General features: G+C 37.6%; 1 protein-coding gene across 4 annotated transcripts in view; it reads right to left on the reverse strand.

The window, feature by feature from the left end:
* Positions 1–23567, reverse strand: part of OSBPL1A (oxysterol binding protein like 1A) — a 241841-nt gene that overhangs the window by 178903 nt on the left and 39371 nt on the right. For 3 of the 4 annotated variants that reach the window (XM_077778061.1, XM_077778060.1, XM_077778059.1), the window contains 3 exons: positions 11764–11875; positions 6566–6651; positions 5030–5174 (listed from right to left, as the gene is read on the reverse strand). In XM_077778061.1, coding sequence (XP_077634187.1) covers positions 5030–5174; positions 6566–6651; positions 11764–11875 — 343 coding nt within the window. Of the gene's footprint in view, positions 1–3719; positions 3812–5029; positions 5175–6565; positions 6652–11763; positions 11876–23567 lie in introns of those variants that run through there. The other variant, XM_077778062.1, reaches the window with a different exon arrangement.

The raw sequence follows: 23567 nt of genomic DNA on the forward strand, positions 1-23567 counted from the left end.
TTTTTTTTTTTTAAACAGTGCTTTAGTTTTTTAAGTACAGGTCTTTAACCTCCTTGGTTAATTTTATTCCTAGACTATATATTTATTTTGGTGCAATTGTAAAGGAGATTGTTTTCTTAATTTCTCTACTTCATTATCATAGAAATGTAATAGATTTATGTATATTAATTTGGTATCCTGCACTTTACTGAATCACTTGTCAGTTTAGGTAGTTGTCTGGTGGAGTGTTTAGGGTTTACATATATATAGTATCAGGTCATTTGCAAATACTGTAAGCTTTACTTCCTCCTTACCAATCTGGTGGCTAGAACTTCTAGAACTATGTTGAATAAAAGTGGAGAGAATGGACATCCTTGTTTTGTTCTTGACCTTAGAAGAAAAGTGCTCAGTTTTTCACCATTAAGATGTTAGCTATGCATTTCTCATATAAGGTGTTTATTATGTGGAGGTATATTCCCTTGAGATTTCTTAGAATTTTTTTATGTCGATGATCATATTACCTACAAATAAAGAGTTCTATTTTTTCTTTTTCAGTCTGAATGCTTTTTCTTCTTTTTTTCCTCTTTACTGTACTAAGACTTCCAATATAGTGTTATTAGAAACAGAGGGAAAGGTAAATCTTGTCCCTATAACTGTATTATGGCCAAAACCCAGAAACTTCTCTTGATGCTTTAAAGTTTATCTTGCACTTTTAGGTTTAAACTAGCTGGAATGTAGTATCCAATATGCAATGGGTGTCTAAAATTACCTATGCCTACGTGGACAGCTAATTGCCCCAGCATTATTTACTCAGTTCTTTCCTCATCCACTTATCATGCCACCTCTGTCATCTGTCAAGTTCCTGTACGTACATGTTTTAACTTCCAAACTATCTGGTCTGTTCACCTTCATCTACCCTGAACCAATACCTCACTCAGTGATCCTATCTATATCATTATTTTAAATAATTTTATATCCTGACAGTTCCCAAGTTTATCTTCCTCTAGACCTCTCTCCTAAACACAAACTTCTATATCCAACTGTCTCACTTGGATTGTAGAATAACATTTCAAATTTTATATACCTTAAAAACCAAACTCCTAACTCTCAGCCATTGCTAGCCTACCCTTCCTTGTAGTCTTACCCTTCTTAGTAACTGGAAATTCCATTTTTTCAGGTCCTCAACTCAAACACTATAGAGCCACCCTCAATTCCGGTCTCTCTCTCTCTCATACCTCATGTATCTAAGCCATCGGAAAATCCTGATGCTTTCAAATTATGTTTAAAAATCTAACCATTTACAACCATTTTACTGCCACTATCCTGATCTTAAGCCAATTTCCTCTCACCGGATTATTCCAAGAGCCTAACTGCTTCCCTCCTAGGATCTATTCTCATAACAAAAAGTGATCACTTTTTAGAACTTATGTCTGACCATATCATTGCTGCATTCTAAACCCTCCTATATCTTCCCATCTCACACAGAGTAAGAGCCACAATTCTTACAATATCCCACAAGGCCTTTCATCATCCAGGTCCCACTGCCTCTGTAACTTCCTCCTCCTCTCACTCTACTCTGGACATACTGGTGTTCTTGCTTTTCATGACACACACACACATATACACTCTCTGCCTCCTCTGCTTGGGACTATCCTCACTGCCCAGATACTGACACTGCTTGTTCCTTCACTTCAAGTAGTAATTACCTAACACAGGTTTTCCTGCCACCTTCCACGAAGCAGCAGTGCTCTATACACCCAACAAACTCTCACTCCCCTTCTTTGCCTTCCCCCCACTCCTAGCACTGATCTCAGCAGATATAATATTTGGTTTTTATTGGCCCTGTCCTATTAGAATGTAAGCTCCATGAAAGCAGGGATTTTTTTTCTTCACTCCTCTAGATCCCTAGTCCTTGGAATAGTAGCTAGCACATAAACACTTCGTTGAATAAATGTTTTACTTCCCATGGGTTCATTGTTAGTTTTTTTTTATCCAGCAGGACAACTTCCCCTGCTTCTCCTCCATTTTAAAATTCACTCCCCTGGACTTTTTGATATAAAAGAGAGTTAGCTAGTCAAGACCTATGAAAACCCTGTGAAGGTTCTGGTTAGGATTGCTCTGAATTAACCTGAAGAGAACTGTTAGCTTCTTGATGCTGAGTTCCCTTCTCACAAAACATGGCAGGTGTCTCCATATTTTGGTCTTCTATGCCCTTCAGTTGTGTTTGTAATTGCTGCCATAAAAAAAGCAAGCATCCTTTATCAAATATGTTCCCTTTATTGCTGTTACCAAAGCACTGCTTTTTTGAAAAAATTACATTTTCTAACTGTCACAACTAGATCTTCAAGCTCCTTTTCTATTGCCTTCATCCTCCTTAACTTTACAAACAAGCTTAAATCTCTCTCTGCCTAAAACATCTTCCTCTTGGCCATGGAACCATTCCTTCTGTTCTTAAATACTGCAAAGAAGTAGATAAGCAGTGCTGCCTTAGCTTCCTCATTTCCTACTCCATCCCTAATCATGAATCTAGCTGTTGCTCAACTCCCAGTGGAAACTGCTCTTTCAGAAAGGAGCCCTGGGCACTTAGCCACGGAATTCCACAGCCTTGTCTGTGTTTATCGTCTTCAGTCTAAGTTGCACATGACCATGAATACACCCCACCCCTTTATTCCACATCTTATGTCTTCCATTGGCTTCCATGGAACGCGTATTTCCATCACATCTCCTGAGTGCCTCCCCTTCTCTATCCCCAGGTTTCTCTTCTCTTATTCCAGGAAGAACCTATATCTATCCTAGAGATACAGGGAAAGCCTCTCCAGGGAAAACAATTCGACATAAATCTTAAAATGAAACTAGCACTTACCACAAGGGCAAGTAGGAAAAGGGCACTCCCAGCAGAGAGAGGGGCATACGCAGGTTGGGGACAGCGTGGTTAACCAGAGACTCACCAGTTTGATAGGCCTAGAGCTTTTATATGCAATATAAGAGACACTAATCACATGTGGCTATCCAGTACCTGAAATGTGGCTAGCTCAAACTGAGATGTTAAGTGTAAAATATGCACCAGACTTCAGAGACTTAGTATCAAAAAGGGAATCATCTTGGTATTTTCACAGATTACATGTTGACATATTTTGAATAAATTGCTTTAAATAAAATAATTATTAAAATTAATTTCATCAGTTTCTTTTTTCTTAAATGTGGCCAGTAGAAAACTTGAAATTACATATGTGCTCTTATTATCCATCTATAGGATAGTGCCAGTCTAGCATAAGCGTCAAAAGAAAGGAAGAAAGAAAATTCTATCATTGATTTTCTTTTTCCCTTCTACTCCCACTGATGTCAATGAAAATTCAGGCCCTAATTAAAGCACCTCACCTTTCCACTACTCACCTATCATGAACCCCTGAACTTCCAAATTAAGGGGTTAAATAGTCTGGCATATTAAGGTTTTCCACTACGCAAACCTCATCTGCATTTATAGGATTACCTGGTACTGCTCTCCTTCATGTGTGTGGATATGCCAAACTGAAGAGGTCACTAAACTTACTTGAATTTTCTTACCTTAATGCCTTTGCTCATAACCTTCTCTCTGCTTAGAATGCACTTTCCAAAACTTAATGATATTCTGTTATATTTAAGAAGAAAAACCATGGGTGGGGCCTTTTGTTAGAGATACAAGTATTTAGAGAAGAGTTAAAAAAAAATCCTAGTAGGACGTCAGAGTCTATATTAAATACCTGTTCCTTCATGAAACCATCTCTGATTACTCAAACCTTTAACCAACATTCAACACGTCGAAGGTGTCATGTGCTACACATTACTGTAGGTCCTAGGTAAACCAAACAGGAGAATATTAGCCTTGCCTTTAGGAACTCAGGCTCATGGGATACACCTACATAAGTTAACAACTACCAGGGAGTATGATTTAGGCAATGACGTAGGTAAGCGAGCACAGGGTCCTGGTGGACCACTAACAAGTCCTAATCCAGGCTGGTGGTAGGTAGAGGGAAGCATCCTAAATAGTGACAATGGCCCTAATGCGATGTTCCCCCTTTGAATACCTGAGACACCTTTTGTAGCTTCTCTCATGGTTATCTGATCCCACCTCTGATACTGTCATACGTGTAGAGTTGACACTCATTACCCATACATTTGATATTTGCAGACTTGCCTATTGCTAAAATTTATTTGTAACCTCAAAATCAATGAATATGACAACTTCTCAGTCATTCACAGGCACATCAAACGTGGTGAAAACTTTGAGTCTTCTCAGGTACATGTTCCCAGCTGAGGGAGAACAAGGTGACGTTCTGCCTTGTTGTTTCAACTCTCATAGGTAAACGTCCCCCTCCTAGTCTATCGGATGCCATGTTTTCACATTTTTTTTGCTTTTTGTTAGTGACTTCACTACTGAAACTGGCCACCCAACATAGTATTGAATTGTTATGTAGTGTTCCTAAGTGTAAGAGTGTTGTGATGTGTGTTAATGGAGAGTATATGTGTAGTAGACAAGCTCTATTCAAGCATGAGTGACAGTGCTGTTGGCAGTAAGCTGTTAATAGATTAACAATATACATTAAAAGGTATAAGTACCTTTTAATAGAAATAAATAGAAATACACCCAGAAACAAGGGTATGTATTAATCAGGATAAAAATATTGTGACCAGAACCTTTTAGGAACCCAACTCTGTATTTCTCCTTGGAGCAGTGACTTAGTATTCGTTAATTCACCACTCACATCAACTCTGTAGAACCTAACTATCTTAAATAACAAGAATCAACTGTACTCTCTTTCCCTCAAGGGGGTAACTCTCTCTTAATCACAACTTTCTCCTATGGAATAGGTATTATTATACAGTTAACTCTTAACTAAGAAGGCAATTAATAAGTTTTTTTCTTTTGTGTGAATGCCTTGACTTCAAAATTAAGTAGAGGCCATATAGTTCAATAATGGCTGGATCCTAACACAAAGCAATTTTATATTGGAATTAACTTATTTTTTATAGTTTCAAAATGACCAACAATGGCTTTTACCAACATGCTTACCATTTTTGTTCTTCAGATTTGGGTCTGCTCCGCTTTTTAGAAGCTTTAAGGCACACTGCTTATGAGCCCGGTAAGCCGCGCAATGCAAAGGTGTATTTCCTAACTGATCCGAACAATTAACATCAGGAGGATTGGGCCTGTTGAGCTAACAAATGAAAAAATGCAACGCAGAATTATAGATCAAAGATGGATTTTCTCCCTCAAAACACATGACGGTGTAACTGATGCTCAGGTGGACCCTCCAATTATAGAACCAGATGAACATAGAGCTCTAGGCTGCTAGACAATCAGTGGTTTCTTGCTCAATAAAACCAGCAAATCTACATCACTCCCTATGCTTGTCCTCAAGGTGCCATGAATCTTGGGTCCCATATTCCCCTAACAACAGACACCACATAAAACACCAGTGCCATCCCACCCACTCCTGGACATGAAGATTTCACTAAGATTGCTTCACTCCTATTTTGTCATTCATAGTTGTGACAGCAAATATATACACCCATCTACCATAGGCATTAAGAGTTAAAACCATAACGATTAAATGTGTTAATGTTAAAGTTCTACTGAATTTGTTGTTCCCAACTGATTATTTTAAAAACTTCTTTATGTAGTCTCCATTTCACAAAGGTTAAAAAAATGTTTTAGGTGGGGCACCTGGGCGGCTCAGTTGGTTAAGCCTGCAGCCTCAGCTCACATCATGATCTCACGGTTCGTGGGTTCGAGCCCCACGTCAGGCTCTGTGCTGACAGCCAGCTCAGAGCCTGGAGCCTGCTTCAGATTCTGTATCTCCCCCTCTCTCTGACCCTCCCCTGCTCATGCTGTCTCTCTCTCTCAGAAATAAATAAAAAACATTAAAAATTTTTAAAAAAATGTTTTAGGCACTTTACTTGGAAACCGAAAAGGTCTTTTCAAATGAAAAGGCTGAAATAACTTTGAAACAAATGGCAATGCTTCATTCTTCAATTTAGAACAAATTTAGTTTCATGTTTAAGGAGACTATGTGGGAAACAGAAACTGGAAAGTAGGTCTCCAAAAGGAAAAAAAAAAATGGGTAAAGCTTTCAGTCTATTCTAACACAATATGAATATTCTCTATTATTGCTTATTTGTATGTTACTTTCTAAAAGTGTAGCATACCTTTCAGAAATGATTGCTTATCAAAATTAGAGAAGTGTGTTCCTTTATAGGGTCTTACATATTATATTTCAATTTGAATTGGCTTAATCTGAAAAAAAAAAAAAAAAAAACAAACCAACTGTCCTTACATATTTGCCTTGAAAAATCAGATTCTCAATTCACCAGATTTTCACAGTAGGGAGTGGGGATATAAATCAGAAATTCAGAGAAAAACAACCCTTAAAATGTATCCTGCTTAATCTATTATATGCCAAGTATTTTTGGATATTTAAGGACTTTTGTACTACTATTATAATCTCGAGTATTTCAGTCCCGCAATTTGACTACATTATATAGTGCTGACGTGAAGTTACAACTTTCCTGAAGGGGAAAGAACTAAGACATGTTGTTGCTGTTTTACCAGAGCTAGGAGTTCTGCTGTTCTGCCTTCTCTCGCTGCTGCTAACAGTTCTTCTTCAAGCTTTCTTTGTTGAGTCCTTTCTACAGCTGCAAAAGGAAAGCACATGTTACTCTACTCCTAGTCAGAATCCTATTAGCAACATCATTAAAAGAATGTATGAATAAAGTGATCGTGGGGGGGGAGTGACAATATTTTGAATTACAATTCAAATGTAGTTAAAGAGTTTTATTGTTATTCTCACTGCCTTACATTTCAGTTAACAGAGTTTAACTCCTTTTGGGTTCAGATGAAACTGTGTTTTCAATTCAGAAGTTTTTAAGTATCTTACTGTAACACCCATCACAGATAATTAAGAATTACTTTTGGATGCTGAAATACTATTACCTATGCTCCTTGGAAAGATAAACTGGAGAGTAGAATTCATACCTTCTAGAACCTTAGAATCTGTTAAAAGTAACAATAAGAAATGGCACTGGTAGGAAGATGCACAGAACATGTAGGTAGATTTATAGATACATATATACTTCCACTTAATATAAAATGTATTTTAATAAATTCTATAGCACTGACTATATGCCAAGTGCTATTCAGAGCACTTTAAAAATAACTTCCAGTTATCAAATAACTCACAGAGATGAAAAAATAGAGAATAGAGCCAATATTGTAGTAACACTGTATGCTGACAGATGATAACTACACGTATGGTGAACACCGCAGAACATATAAAATTGAATCATTACATTGTACACCTGAAACTAATAAAACACTGTAGGTCAAGTATACTTCAATATTAAATTTGAAAAAATATATTAGCTCATTAAATCCTCAGAACTATGCTATGAAGTAGGTGTTACTATTATTCTGACTGTACAGATGAAGAGACTGAGGCACTAATAAGTTAAGCAATTAAACTAAGGTCACAGAGCAAGGAAATGGAGGAGCTGAGATCTGAACTTGTGCCTGCAGGTTCCGGAGATGATGGTCTTATCACTATTCTATCTTACTTCTTAAATCACACTTGCAGGGAAAGAGAACAACAGGCACTTTGATGAAAGAAACCAGAATATGCAATAAGGTCTTTTTACTAGATCTGAATTCTGTTCTGGCTTACGAAATAGAAGCAATTTCATAGGAATGCTCAGTAACCTCACTTAAAACATATGTACAATATCCTTTGCAAAGGCTGCAAGGGAGGAACTCTATGCGGGTTCTCAGGTCCTCCTGGCTGAAGTCAGGGCGGGGACTAAAAAGCAGGTTGGGGAACCAAGTGACTGGGGAAACACTACAAATGCGATCTTGAATACAGCTATAGCTGGAAGACTAGTCTAGGTTTAAGAAATGACTGACATTCCTAACATACCATCATCTTCTATTCTCACATTTTTATTTCCACACCCAGACTCCCTCCCCACCTTAAAGGAAGGTGCCCAAGCCTCTGCATATGCTCTCAATGGCTTATTTTTTTGCTGGATTCACACTCCTCAATGTTTCCTCTTATTGGTCCTGGGGCTACTGGACCCCACACTCTGAGAACAGTCACATTCCTATCCTTCTCGTAGGTACTTCTACTCGTGCATGTATGACTCAGAGCTGTAAGTTATCCCCAGCAATCAGGTACCGTTCTTCCTCTTTGTGTATCCTAGCCATTTATGGCAGTGTCTACGCCATGCATATATGGCCAATAAATATTTAATAATAATCAAATAAAGTTTAATCAAGTTGGTTCTAGACTTTAGGGAAAACAAGTAAGGAGTACCCTAATGTTTCTTTCTAGATTGTGTAGGTACATAAATGAAGGAAAATGGGGTTTTGGAGTTGCAAACATTGCATAGGTTTCTGTCCTGTGTTCATTAAGGACACTGAAAGATTACTGATCCAGCCAATGAAAAGAAAAATTTCCATTTGGGGAGAGGAGGTTTCTAGAGTGCTGGTAACATTCTGTTCCTATACCTCAATAAATGTCCTTAAAGGAAATATTCCGTTCAAAAAATCATTTGTCCTATAAAATACAATTTTATTTTTTAAATATGTTCATTTATTTTTAAGAGAGCGAGCAAGCAAGCGAGAGCGCACACACGCACACAAGCAAGGAGGGACAGGGACAGGAAAAGAGAAAATCCCAAGCTGGCTCTCCACTCTCTGCACAGAGCTCAACCTCACTAACAATGAGATCATGACCTAAGCAGAAACCAAGAGTCGGATGCTTAACTGACTGAGTCACCAAGGAACCCCTAAATTTTAATTTTAATATGTCAATAAAATAATCATCTTTCTCTTGAATCTGCATCCTGAGTTAATAGGGAGTGCAGAGATCATGAAGTTCAACTCCCTCCTAACAACACTCTTATGTACATGCAGAGGGTAGGGTAGGTTAAATAGCAATACTCTTGAAATGGAGGTAAGAACCTGGCAAATGTCCTTCAGTGACAACAGAAAATCACCATTTTGCAATCTTCATAGTAATAAGTGATTCAAGACAAGAATCATTAATGCTGAAATCACTGGTTAAAAGATTAATGGTAAACGGGAAACTTACATTTTTCTCCCCACAGATTAGTGCTTACAAAGGGAGGCAGTGTCTCTATCATGGACCACTGGGTTATCAGAGATAACATTACCAGTAATAGAACAAAATGGCAACGCTCCCTCCTAATGTGTGAGGCACTGGTAAAGGATACAACCTCACCATTCTTGCCTAAAAGGCATATCCTGAATCTAATTATATTAAAAGATTGAAAAAAATGTAAACTGAGCCATTGTACAAATAATTCTACAATTGCCCTCTTCTTCAAAAAGGTCAAGATCATGAAAAACAAACGCTAAGAAATTATTCCAGATAAAGGAGACTAAAGCAATGTGGCAGCACAAGGAGAGATTATGGATTGGATTCTGAATTGGGGGAAAAATTCTACCAAGGACATTATTTGGACAACTGACGGAATCTGAATATAAACGATATTATTATATTAATGAAAAATTTACTGAAGTTGATCATTATAGTGGAATTATGTAAGAAGATATCCTTGTTCGTAAGGGATACATACTGAAATATTTACAGCTAAAGTATCACTGTCTATAAGTTTCTCCCAACTAGTTCTGCAAAAAAAATTAAAGAACATTAAATAATACATAAAAGGATACAATGGTTGTGGTGAAATGTTAACGACTTCTGACTCTAAGTGAAGGACATACAAGTGTTCATTGTACTATAACTGAAATTTCCTGTAGGTTAGAAAGCTCTCAAAACAAAATGGAAGACAAAGGGCATATAGAAGAAGAGGGTATTCCTTTCTAGTGCCTGACAAGTAGTGGTCTAACCTCTCCCAGGTAACTCCAATCATGTGAACTTATGACACCTTAAAAGCCGTTATTCCAATACACAGGACCCTAAGATGAACTCCTAGCACTCAATCAACTGGGCCAACAACTGGTTCTGTTCTGCCACAAATAAGATTATAATGTAACACTTCTTTAGATCCTTGAGTAAGATTTTGTTGTGACTACTGAGATCTGTGCTTCTGCAGTGAAAACCCTCCTGTCTCTAGTGCATTACCCTGTGATGTGGTTTCTGTTCTACCGACAGTCTCGGCCCGGGGGGGCTACTAGATGTACTCCTTCAACTCAGAGAGCCATTTAAGGCTCTATCCACAAATTATACCTGGCTCAGGCAATCTCATCAGAGCAGGGCCAATTAACTTTCTACTTCCGTTTCCCAGGCTACCACCTTATTAGCTGACAAATCATGTCAACTGAGCCCTTGTCCTTAGAGCATCTGAGTTTTGGAGGAGGCAGTAGAACGGGTCTTTATGATTGGCCCCACTAAATGTCAACTTGTCAGGCTAATGTAACATCCCATTCTGTCAGGAGAACCTCAGTTTCGGGTTCTCATCCTGTTACAATTAAAATGACAGGACAAGGTCACCTGGAGGGCTCAGTCAGTACAGCATGTGACTGTTGATCTCACGGTCATGAGTTTGAGCCCCACACTGCGTGTAGAGATTACTTTAAAAATAAATAAATAAAAGGACAGGATATGGTCAAGGACAGGATACCTCAGCCTCCCGGTTAGATCACAATATATTAAAAGGCAGGGATCACATCTAATATGTGCAATCTCCCCAAAAAATCACATAAGACAGATCTTTAGAGAAGATGTTTAGCTGATATGCTTGCTCATTTTAAATGAAAGGGTTTTATTTTTAAGGCAAGAGTTAGGACAGTGACCTAAGGATGTCTGACAAAACTTAAACAGATTTGTAAAACTTGCCATAATGTTGTATGATCAAATCTTCAACAAAATTAAAAGTAGAAAAAGATTAGAGACATGAGAAGGAATACGGTTAATAAGCTGACATTATTTTCTGACTAGAAAATGAGAGAAAATTTTAGTTTTCAAGGACAACTGGAAAGTAGAAAAAAAGATACTGGTTTTTTACATAGCTAAATATACTAAAATTAAGAAATTCCCACTAAATACAGAATTATCTTACCTTTCTCTGAACTGCAAAGCAAAGAAACACAGGATATGTGCTTTCTATTACAGAGCAGAAATTAAGAAATCTTCTCTTCCGTAGCATAGAAATACTACCAAAAAATGATAGTCAAGCCCTGGCCATTCAGAGGATAATCTTAACACATGAGACTTCCCAATGTAAGAATCAAAATATGTTTGTTTTATTCTATCTTGGAGAACTTGCTCTGAGTTATTGCAGACTCCTATCTTCTTTAACATAATTTAAGATCTGGAGTTCCTAACGATGCTGCTGATCCATCAGGAAATTACTGTCAGCCACCATGCTACAATGCAGTCCTCAGGACCAGGGAGCGGCCAGCATGAACCGGCTCCCACCCGCTGCACCTCTCATAGCCCCGCCCTCCTCCACTCTGTATTCCTTCCTACGAGGCTTCTGCAGCCTACCAGCCACACTCCTCATGTCTCTCATTTTCTACTTTCCATGCTGTTCAAGATCTGATCATACAACATTATGGCAAGTTTTGCAAACCTGTTTAGGTTTTAAAGCTGTGAGGAAAACTCAAATAACTGTGTGTCTAACCAGAGACTCCAAGATTACATTCTTATTAGAGCATAAGCCCAGTGTAGTCAATTCTGGCATCCCAGAAGCTATTTCTACTTTATATTCTGGACCTTGGCTATCATTAAAATAAGTGCTGTTTATGTTAAGATCCATAATATTTACCTTCAAGCATGTTCCTGATTTCTTTGTCATAAGTGACGTCTTTTGCTGTCTGTCCACTCCCATTAACAACAGTAGTATCTGCATTATATTCTAAAAGAAGCATTACCAACTCCTAAAAAAGCAGAAAAATTGTTTTTAGCTATTAAACTCAGACATTATAACTCTTTTCCAAGTTACTAATTACTGCCGAGTCTCTATAATAGAAACAAATACCACAGGAATCTGTGTATGACATCAGTTCTATCCACGATAAGTGAATACTGAGTAACTACAGTAAGTTGAATAGAGCCAACTCTTGAATGACACAGGTTTGAACAGTGCAGGTCCACTTATATGCAGATTTTAAAACTAAATACAGCACATTATTGTAAACATATTTTCTCTTCCTTACAATTTTCTTAGTAATATTTTCTCTAGCTTACGTTTTTCTAAGAATAGAGTATATAATACACATAACATACAAAATATGTGTTGATTACCATTTATGTTATAGGGCTTCCAGTCAGCAGTGGGCTATTAGTAGTTAAGTTTTGGGGGAGTCAAAGGTACACATAAATTTTCAGTTGTGCAGGGCTCAGTGCCCCAACCTGTGCTGTTCAAGGGTCAACTGTACTACAATTTAGCTAACTGTAATAACTGATGGTTACCCAAACAATTGCATATCCACAATTAACACAACTTCTATACCTGATTTTTAAGTAAATTACCTGATTGTTTTACCAAATTGATTCATGTGGTTAGACCAAATATGTAAGTTAGCAAAGCCACTCTTGAAATTGCAGCAGATAAAATATTCATTTAATGTTATTCCTACAATACCCGTTGAAAAAAAATTCTCCAACAGACCTAGATTTTTAAAAAATTTGATGTGTATAAGACACAGACCCTTATCTTCTCAAGTGATACAGACTGATAGGATACACCACCAAAGGAATGGTTTGTAATGAGCAAACAGTCTTCTAAAATAAATACTCAACAAGGAAGAATAAACTATATCATTCATATTCACTGTAAGCAGTTAACTGCTTTGAGAAATTTCAGATTGATAACATATAGAAGTCCAGCATCACTGGTTCAGTTCAGTTATACAACTCAACAGGACAGCAGAAATGAAGAAGAATGCAGATTTGCAGAATACTAGAGATTTGATGTTCAACGTTACTGGACTGGATATTACCCAGAGGTACTAGTGGATGTGGTAACACCAGGGCAGGATGAAATACAAGGCTATTCTAACTGCCAGGTTGACCGTGCACAGAAACATATGAAGTCATATCTTGTGTCATTACATATTATGTTTTCCCATGAGTTACACTTTTCCTTTGGACCAAAAAATTTCCTATGTTCTTTCCAAAAAAATTTTCTACTAAGAAATGCTTAAATACAATCTAAAGAACACAGTAAGTAGAAACAAAATACTCATTGTCCTAGTCTCTCTATGACCACTATAAACACTCTAGTGTATTTCTTTCTAATCTTTTTTCCTATGCATAAGTCTGAGATTTTTTTTAAAAACAACTTTTATATGAAAGTTGCTTACATTATAACTCCTTTCACCTAATACATCATGTATTTTCCAGGATATTACATACTATCTATATAATCTATATAAAAGACTTTTCACAGCTGAATATTATTCTAGAAAATATATTACATTTAAAATAGAAAAATGGTTAATATTTTAATAAAGTCAATTATAATAAAATCTTAGAATTTCCTATCATCTGAAAGGCAGCATTTTCCAGTAAAGAAAGTAAAACAACCCACAGAATGATAGGAAATATTTACAGATCATGTATTAATTAGATAAGGGACTTATATCCAGAATAAAGAAGTTTTACAACTCAAGAAAAAGATAAATGACACACTTTACAAATGAGCAAAGATAAAATAATTAGAAAACGAAACTAAGTAAAACTTTTTAATTCCATTTACAATAGCATCAAAGGAAATAAAGTGCTTAGCAATAAATGCAACCATGGAAGCAAAAGACTTGTATGGTAAAACTTTAGAACATGGCTCAAAGCAATTAAAAATGACAAAGTGGGAAGACATCTAATGCTCACAGATAGTTAGGCTTAAGACTTAATAATAAGATGTTAACACCACCCATAGCAATTTATAAATTCACTGGAATACCTATCAAGTCCCAATGATGCTTTTCCCAGAAAGAAAATCCCACCCTACAATTCATATGGAATCTCAGTGGACCCTGAACAGCCAAATACTACTGGGGGAAAACAAAAAATAAGTCAGAGATCTCACACTGTCTGATTTCGAAATTTACTTCAAAGCCACAGTAATCAAAACCGTGGTAATGGCATAAAGACAGGCCTATTGACCAATGAACAGGATAGAAAGACCTGAAATAAACTCTCACATATATGCTCAAATGATTTTCAACAAGGGTGCCAACACCACTCTAAGGGAAAAATTTCAACAAATGGTGGGAAAACTGGATATCCAGATGCAAAACAAACAAAAAAAATGGACTTGGATCTGTACCCTACACCATATACAGAAATTAAATCAAAATGTATCAAAGACCTAAGCGTAAGATCTAAAACAATAAAGATCTTAGAAGGAGACACCGCAAGAAAACTTCAAGACACTGGATACAGCAACGAATTCTGGCTATGACACCAAGCACAGGCAAAGCAAACTGGACTCCATCAAAATTTAAAACTTTGTACATCAAAGGGCATATCAAGAGAGTTAAAAGGCAACCCAAAGAATAAGAGAAAATACTTGCAAGTCACGTATCTGATAAATTTATACCCAGAATATGTAAATAACTCCCAAAACTCACCCAAAACCTCCAAACAATCCAACTTAACAATGGGCAAAGAACCTGAAAAAGCTACAAACTATATGATTCCACCTACATGCCATTCTGGAAAAGGCAAAACTATGCAGCCAATAAAACTATCAGTAGTTACCCAGGGCTGGAGTAGGAAGAGGAACGAATAGGTAGAATGCAGAGGCAGTGAAAATACTCTGTATGATGCTACAATGATAGACACATACTATTATACCTTTGTCCTAACGCAAAGAACATGGAAGATTGAACCCTCAGGTAAACTGTGGACTGGGGGGGTGGGGGGGGAATTCTGATATATTAATACAGCTTTGTCAATTGTGACAAATGGACCACTCTGGTGGGGAATGATCATGGGGGGGAGGCTATGCATGAGTGGAAACAGGGCATATGTAAGAAATCTCTATCTTACTCTTAATTTTGCTGTGAACCTGAAGCTGCTCAAATTTAAGACTTCAAAATAAAAAAATATATATGTATTTTAAATAAATGGGCACAGCACTTCAATAGACTGTTCTCCAAAGAATGGCTGAGAAGCACACAAATAGATGCTGAACATCTGCATTACAGAAATGGAAATAAAAACCAAAGGAGGTAATATTTGACAACCATTATAATGCCTAAAAAATTAAGAAGACTGACAGGTGTTGGAAAGAATGTGGAGAAACTGGACCCTTCATACAATGCCAGTGGGAATGTAAAATGGGGCAGACGCCTTGGAAAACAGTTTGACAGCTCTGCAAAATACTAAACATAAAGATGCTATAGGATGCAGCAATTCCGGGGTGCCTGGGTGGCTCAGTCAGTTAAGCGTCTGACTTCGGCTCAGGTCATGATCTCACAGCTTGTGGGTTCAAGGCCCACGTCAGGTTCTGTGCTGACAGATAGCTCAGAGCCTGGAGCCGGTTTCAGATTCTGGGTCTCCCTCTCTCTCTGACCCTCCCCTGCTCACGCTGTCTGTCTGTCTCTCTCTCAGAAATAAATAAAACATTTTTAAAAAGGATGCAGCAATTCCACTCCTGAGCATATATGCAAGAGAAATGAACTGAATGATAAAATCTTACAAATAAATACTCAAGCAGCATTATTCATAATATCTGAGAAGTGGAAACAACCCAAATGCCCATCAACTGATGAATGGATGAAATGTCCACACAATGGAATATTATTTGTCAAGAAAAAAGAATGAAGTACTAACATATGCCACATCATGGATAAACCATGAAAACATTACACTAAGTAAAAGAAGCCAGTCACAGAAGACCATGTATTATAGAATTCCATTTATATTAGATGTCCAGAACAGGTGAATCCAGAGAGATTGATGAGTAATTGTCAGGGGTGAGGGGGAGGGGTAACAGGGAGTTAGAGGAGCATGTGGCTTCTTTTTGGAGTGATGAAAACGTTCTAAAACTATGGTGACGGTTGCACAAGTCTGTTAACATAGTTGAGTCACTGAATTGTGTACTTTAAATGGCTGAATTGTAGCGTGTGTGAAACAGATCGCAAAGGTGCTTTAAAAATGATTAGAGTTATTCAAGCCTGGGACCATATTGCACATTTGAGTTATTTCTCAACCTCTGTAATATCTCATCTAATTGCCTTATACCATTTTTGCAAACACACAGAGTTTGAGTAATTATCCTGATACGATCTTTAGGAAGGCTATAACAATTAATGTGGAACTTGAATGATCTAAATCCCCAAAGGGACAGACTATGGAGACTGGGCAGAGGAAACAGGAAGAGCAAAGGTACAGAGATGTGCCTCTGTTAAGAGAAAAGACTATGCTTCAATAAAGAGGAAAATGGCATAGGGGGGAAACAAGGCAACGCAGAGTGTGAACAGTTGTTACATGCAATGATAGGGAGCTCAGGCTGTCTGAAAGGTAAAGGGATACATGTGAAAGGTTTCAGAAGAATCTTATCGGATTGCCAGGTAGAAAAATCAGTGGGCCGCCGTGTGAAAAAGATTTAGAGCAAAAGTTCCCAGAATATGCTTCCCCAGAAGGATCAGAGACCCCCAATGAAATCTGCAGGAATGCAAGTTCTCGGGCCCTATCTCCGACCCAATGAGTCAGAAATGACAGGGATGGGGTCCCCAGCAACCGGTCTTTTAAGAAGCCCTCCAGGTGAGGAATATAAACGCTTAGGCAGGAGCAAGATCAGAAAAGGTTGTTGTTCACTGAATCAGAATTAGAAAAAGAAGGCACCTTAAGAGACCAGCAGTTGGATTTCTAATCCAGCGACATGAATGAAACACTCCAACAGGTAGGTCAGTGCCTATTTTTAATGCCTCAGTGACTGGAAGAGGTTTTAATTTTAAGAGGCTGTCACAGGATCATTATTCATATGTGCAGAATAAAGTAAGCCTGTGTCTTTCTCTGCCAAAATTAAAGACCATCCTGCCTTCTTAACTACTTTGTCCAGACAACAATGAGTCATTATCTTCCTCTCCACCCTTCAGGATCTGGAATTCCTAATCTAGTCCTGAGTAGTCAGTGGTGCTTTACAAACATCCCAACTCCATCCACTTCTCCCTCACAAGCACACTTTTCACCAGCTGAGTATGTGGCTCTCTCCCCAGCCTTCTAAGGCTCTCCACTCTTGTTATTCACTTAACACATGCAAGCTTTCAACATTATGCAAGACTCTCCACGAATCAGAGACAACAAACTTAGATAAGGCATAACGAAGGGATCACAAAATCAGAGCTGACATTAGGATACTGACTGGGGATCCCTGCGCAGGGTGGAATTAAGAGATTGCAAAGTTAGGAAAGTAACTGGGGAGACAGCAATCCAGGTAAAGAGCAAGGAGTTTGTTTTCAAGTGGAGGTAGTAAAAAGGAGGATTTAAAGTAAAACATTTCAATGACCAACTCAAATACTGCATAAGGAGCAGATGTAGAGGAAGAGGAGTCCCATCTTAGAAGTATGAAATTTCAAGATTCCTGAGGGCAGACGGGGCGCCCAACGTACAGCCCAACAAGGACCTGTATGCCTGGAGAGAGGCAGGAGGTTCAAACACATTCCCAAATAACCCCCAGGAAAAATAATGAAGCCGTACGAGGACGTGGGTTTCATTACAGGGAAAGTTACAAGGGAAAAGGGGAGAATAGTTTAAAAACAAAATAAAACAAAAAAAAACAAAACAGAGAAACACCTGTAATAAAGGGTAAAGACAGAACCATCAAACCTACCAGACATGTAACAAGATGCTCTCCTCTTGTGAAAACAGAAAATCTTAATAACAGAAAACCACTGATGACCTTAAAGAAAACATTCAGTGCATGGGTAGAGCCAGCACCTCAACTACAAAGAGTCAAAATAACCAGGTGCTTAAGGAAGTTGCAAAAGGAGGTGTAGACAAATTTTAGTATTTTTAAAAATTCAGAACTAAAACATGCATCTTGCTCAGAGAAGGTTTCCTTCCCATCCTAAGTAGCATGTGCCCACCCCCTGTCATCGTTTTGCCCAGTTTTTATTCTTTTCATAGCATGTGTAACTTCCCCTACCTACTGTCTGTTCTCCCCTATGACGGGAAGGAAGTCTGTCTGCTTTGTTCATTGCTATATCCCCTCCACAGAGAACAACAGCTACTTAATTATTTATTCCTAAATAAATATATTTTGCTTAAAATATTCTTGGCCAAGATAGCACTTTAACTTGTCAAATAACTAACTACTAAGAGGAGGATTAAAATACAGACTTTGAGCCTGATACTTTTTTTTTTTAAATGGGTGCCACATAGTACGTTCAGCATAGTGGCACACAACAAAGGTTACCGCAAAACGGAATTAACACAACTGTAAATCGTGCCCCTAAACTGCCCTAATCCACTCTGCTTTAGTAAACTCTCATTCCCTTACTGCACCATTATTCTGCTACCATAATACAATTCATCTCAGATAAAACACTTAGAGAAAAATGCCCATACCCAGATTGCTTTTTAATAATAGCTTTAGGACATAAGTCACATACCATAAATTTCACCCTTTTGAAGTGCACAGTTCTGTGGCTTTTAGTACATTCACAGAGGTGTGCACAATCATCACTATCTAATTTCAGAACATTTCATTACCTCAAAAAGAAACCTTACCCATTAACCACTCCCCAATCCTCTTCCCCCTACACCCCTGGCAACCACTAATCTACCTTCTGTCTCTATGGATTTGCCTACTCTGAATATTTCTATAAATGGAATTATCCAATACACGACAGCTTTTTGTGCATGGCTTCCTTCACTCAGCACGTTTCCTAGGCTCCTTTGTGTTTCAGCATGTATCAGTACTCCATCCCTTTGTGTTGCTGCATAACACTCCAGCGGTACGGGGGCACCGCATTTTGTTTACCCGTTTGTTAATTAATGAACATCTGGGTTGTATCCACCTTTCAGTGTTATGAATAATGATGTTATGACCATTCCCATGTTGATTTTTAAAGACTTTCCCCCTATAAAATTAATCCACTTTTATCAAAAATTTCACATGAAAATTTTTCTTGTAAAGCAATCTTTTAATGTAGTCTTCAGGTTTTAAAGTTAGAAAAGAAAAATAGTTTCTACAAATTATGATCACTGAACTCTTAGAATTTAGGAGAGGTTCAAGAAAACTACTTAAACAATGAGATGTAACTTCAATACAATTCTAAGGAAAGTATCAGAATCCTTTTGGGGGGGTTCACCACATTGTATTAGAGAAAGCAGGGAAATGTGTTCACACACTTAAAATATAGCTATCAAAAATATACCATGCATATATGGTCAATTCATTTACAACAAAGGAGCCAAGAACACAAAATGGGGAAAGGACGGTCTCTTCAACAAAAGGTGCTGGAAAGACTGGACAGTTGCATGCAGAAGGATGAAACTGGACTACTATCTCACACCATATACAAAAAAATAACTACATGGATTAAAGATATGAACCCAAGACCCAGAAATGATAAAACTCCTAGAAGGAAATGTAGGCAGTATGCACCTTAACATGTGTCTTGGTGATGACTAAAGGCAACAAAAGCAAAAAATTAAATAAAAGTAAAAACAGTAAGTGGCACTATATCAAACTAAAGAGGTTCTGCACAGCAAAAGAAACCATCAGCAAAACAAACAGGCAACCAACTGGAGCACCTGAGTGGCCTCTCAGTCAGCTAAGTATCCAACTTCAGCTCAGGTCATGATCTCAGGGTTCCTGAGCCTGAGCCGTGCTTTGGGCTCTCTGCTGTCAGCACAGAGCCCACTTCAGATTCTCTGTCCCTCCCACCTCTCTCTGTCCACCCCTGCTCACTTTATCTCTAAAGTAAACAAACATTTTAAAAAATCTTAAAGAAAAAAAAAGGCAACCAACTAAATGGGAGAAAATATTTGCAAATTGCGTATCTGATGGGGTTAATATCCAAAATACACAAAGAATTCCTCCAACTTACCAGCAGAAGAACAACCCAATTAAAACACGAGCCGAGGATCTAAATGGACATTTTTGGAAGAAATAAAGATGGCTGACACATACATGAAAAGATGTTTAACATCACTAATCATCAGAGACACAAATCCCAACCACAATGAGTTATAGCTGGACACCTGTGAGAATGGTGGTTATCAAAACAGGTGTTGGTGAGAATGTGGGGAAAAAAAGGGAATTTGTGTGCACTGTTGGTGGGAATGTGAATGGGTGCAGCTACGGAAAATGGTATGGAGGTTCCTCAAAAAATTAAAAATAAAACTAATATATGACTGGGCAATCTCACTTCTGGGTATTTATCTATAGAAAACAAAAACACTCACCCAAAAAGATATCATCATCACACTTATGTTCACTGCAGCATTATTTACAATAGCCAAGATATGGAAACAACCTCAATGTCCATCAACAGATGAATGGATAAAGAAATGGTGGTATACCTATACAATGGAATATTACTCGGCCACAAAAAAGGAGAAATAGGTTACATTTGCAAAAACATGGAAGGACTATGAGGGCATTATGGTAAGTGAGTAAGTCACAGAGAAAAACATATACTATATGATCTTACTTACAGGAATCTAAAACAAAAAAACCAAACTCAAAGATAGAACAGACTGATGGTTGCCAGATGCAGGGGGTAGAGGGGTGGAAAATATGAGTAAAGGTGATCAAAAGGTACAAACTTCTAGTTATAAAGGAAATAAATCATGAGGATACAATGCACAGCGTAATGACTATAGTGAATACTATTCTACATATTCAAAAGTTGTTAAGCAGAGATCCGAAAAATCTATTTATGGTAATGGATGTTAACTATACTTATTGTGATTTCAATATATACAAATATTAAATCCTCATGTATACATCTGAAATTAATGTTACAAATCAATTATACTTCAATTTTTTTAAAAGGATTTTAAGTAATCTTTACAATCAACATGGGGCTTGAACTCACAACCCCGAGATCAAGAGTTGCATGCTCCACCAATTGAGCCAGCCAGATGCCCCAATTATACCTCAAAAATTTTTAAAGGCTATATTTTTTAAATGTTAGTGACTTAAAATGGTACGCTTTAATGATCCAATAGCCATACATGTGGAAATACAATTCCCCAAACTTAGGCAAATAAAGTATTCCCCCAAATCCAAATTTTTATTGAAAACTATCAACAGATATGCATAAGAAAATGATGCATGATTTCCTAAGATCATAATAAATTAAAAGCAAATTTAAGGCTAGATTTGATATTTTAAAAAATTATTTCTAAAAAAATTACATACCAATACTTAATATTTAGTTAACATTTACAATGTACCAGACACTGTTCCAAGAGTTTCGTTAACTCATTTAAATTTTCACAAAAATCCGGGGTGCCCAGGTGGCTTAGTCAGTTAAGCGTCCGACTTTCGCTTAGTTCATGATCTCGCGGTTTGTGGGTTCGAGCCCCGCATCGGGCTCTGTGCTGACTGCCAGCTCAGAGCCTGGAGCCTGTTTCAGAGTCTGTGACTCTCTCTCTCTGACCCCCTTGCTCACACTGTCTCTCTCTCTCTCTTAGAAATAAATAAAACATTAAAATTTTTTTTTTTTATTTTCACAAAAATCCTATGAGGCAGGTAGTATTATAACACCTCTTTTTAAAGATGGGAAGTCTGAGGCACTGAGGTCAAGGTGTGTTATATACACTTATATGAAAACACACCACAGACTACTATACAAATTTAACAAAGTTCACCCTACAATGAAGCCCACAAGTCAAAAAGTCCTACTCATGCTTACTGAACCTGTTTAAGTTTTGAGAGGTATCACTCTTAAATGTGAAATAATAGCCAATTACAATCGAGATTTGAGATGTGACTGGCACAAAGGACAAAAATCAAGAGAGGTAAGGGGAAAAACAAAACTGGAAACAAAAATGAAGAAAACCTTAAGAAGAACTAAAATATCCTCAGAAAAATTAAATATTTTCTTATTAAACAAGAAATGAACATACAGAAGAAAAAAAAAGAACACTACAAAAAAGAGCAACATTCGGAGAAAAATAAAGGACTCAAAAAATAATAGCAAATACTCAATAGAAAGATAGGAAGATCTCTCTCATAAAAATAGGGGAGGGGAAGATACCTAAAAGGGAGTGAATATAGGTGAAAAAAAGATAAAAGAATTAGAGAATCAATCATGGAGGTCTTTGATCTGATCAACTGGAATTCCAAAAAGATAAAACTGAATATAGAAATACACATGCATAGCCACACGCAGATTTTTTAAGAAGCAATTCGCAACATCTTAAAGATCCCTAAGATATGCTAAATACTAACTGATCCATGTAAGGCATAGACACATGACCCACTTAACTAAACACTTAAGTATTAGCACAGTCTCTGAAGTTACAAGAAAAGCCTGTTTCATAAATTAACTAGGACTTGGCAGATTTCACCTGGGATTTAGAAGCTGGAAAGTGCATCAAACCCCCTCTAATAAAAAATAACTAAGTAACTAACTAACTGAATAAATAAAAACTAGAGGGGTGCCTGAGTGGCTCAATCAGTTAAGCATCTGACTCTTGATTTCAGATCAAGCCCTGCATCTAGCTTGGCACTAACAGTGAGAAGCCTGCTTGGGATTTTCTCTCCTCACCTCTCTGCCTCTACCCTGCTTACATGCTCTCTCTCAAAAAAAAAAAGAAACTTAAATATTTTTTTCAGGGAGCCTGGATGGCTTAGTTAAGCGTCCAACTTTAGCTCAAGTCGTGACACTGTTTGTGAGTTTAGCCCTGCGTCAGGCTCTGTGCTGACAGCTGAGTCTGGAGTCTGTTTTGGATTCTCTGTCTGTCTATCTATCTGCCCCTGCCCAGCTCATGCTCCGTCACGCTCTCTCAAAGATAAACGTTAAAAAAATTAATTTTTTTCAAAAAGGGAAAAAAAACCAGATAATCTACAAAACTACTCTGCTGAACTCACAGAACCAAGGTGGCATGGCGACCAACTACAGGACTCCCTCATTTTATTGTACTTTGCTGATCCTGTTTAATTTTATTATAATTTTTTTTTTTTTTTTTTACACTAACTGAAGGTTTGTGGCAACCTTGCATTGAACAAGTCCATCAGAACCATTTTCCAACAGCATTTACTTACTTGGTGTTTCTGTGTCACATTTTGCTAATTCTTGCATTATTTCAAACCTTTTTGTTATCATTGTATTTGTTATAATAATCTGTGATCACTGATCTTTAAAGTTACGATTGTAATTACTTCGGGGCACCATGGACCGCGTCCACAGTAGACAAGAAACTTATCAATAAATGTGTGTGTTCTGATTGCTCCAGGGACCGGCCGTTCCCCAGCTCCCTCTCCTCAGGCCTCCCACGTCCTGGAGACACAATATTGAAACTAGGCCAATTAGTAACTCTATGATGACCTCTAAATGTTCATTCAAGTGAAAGGAAGAGTCCTAGGTCTCTCACTTTAAATCAAAAGTCAGGGGGCGCCTGGGTGGCTCAGTCGGTTAAGCGTCCGACATCGGCTCA

Source organism: Crocuta crocuta, unplaced genomic scaffold, assembly GCF_008692635.1.
Source record: "Crocuta crocuta isolate KB4526 unplaced genomic scaffold, BGI_CrCroc_1.0 scaffold26, whole genome shotgun sequence".
Classification (NCBI taxonomy): Eukaryota; Metazoa; Chordata; class Mammalia; order Carnivora; family Hyaenidae; genus Crocuta; species Crocuta crocuta.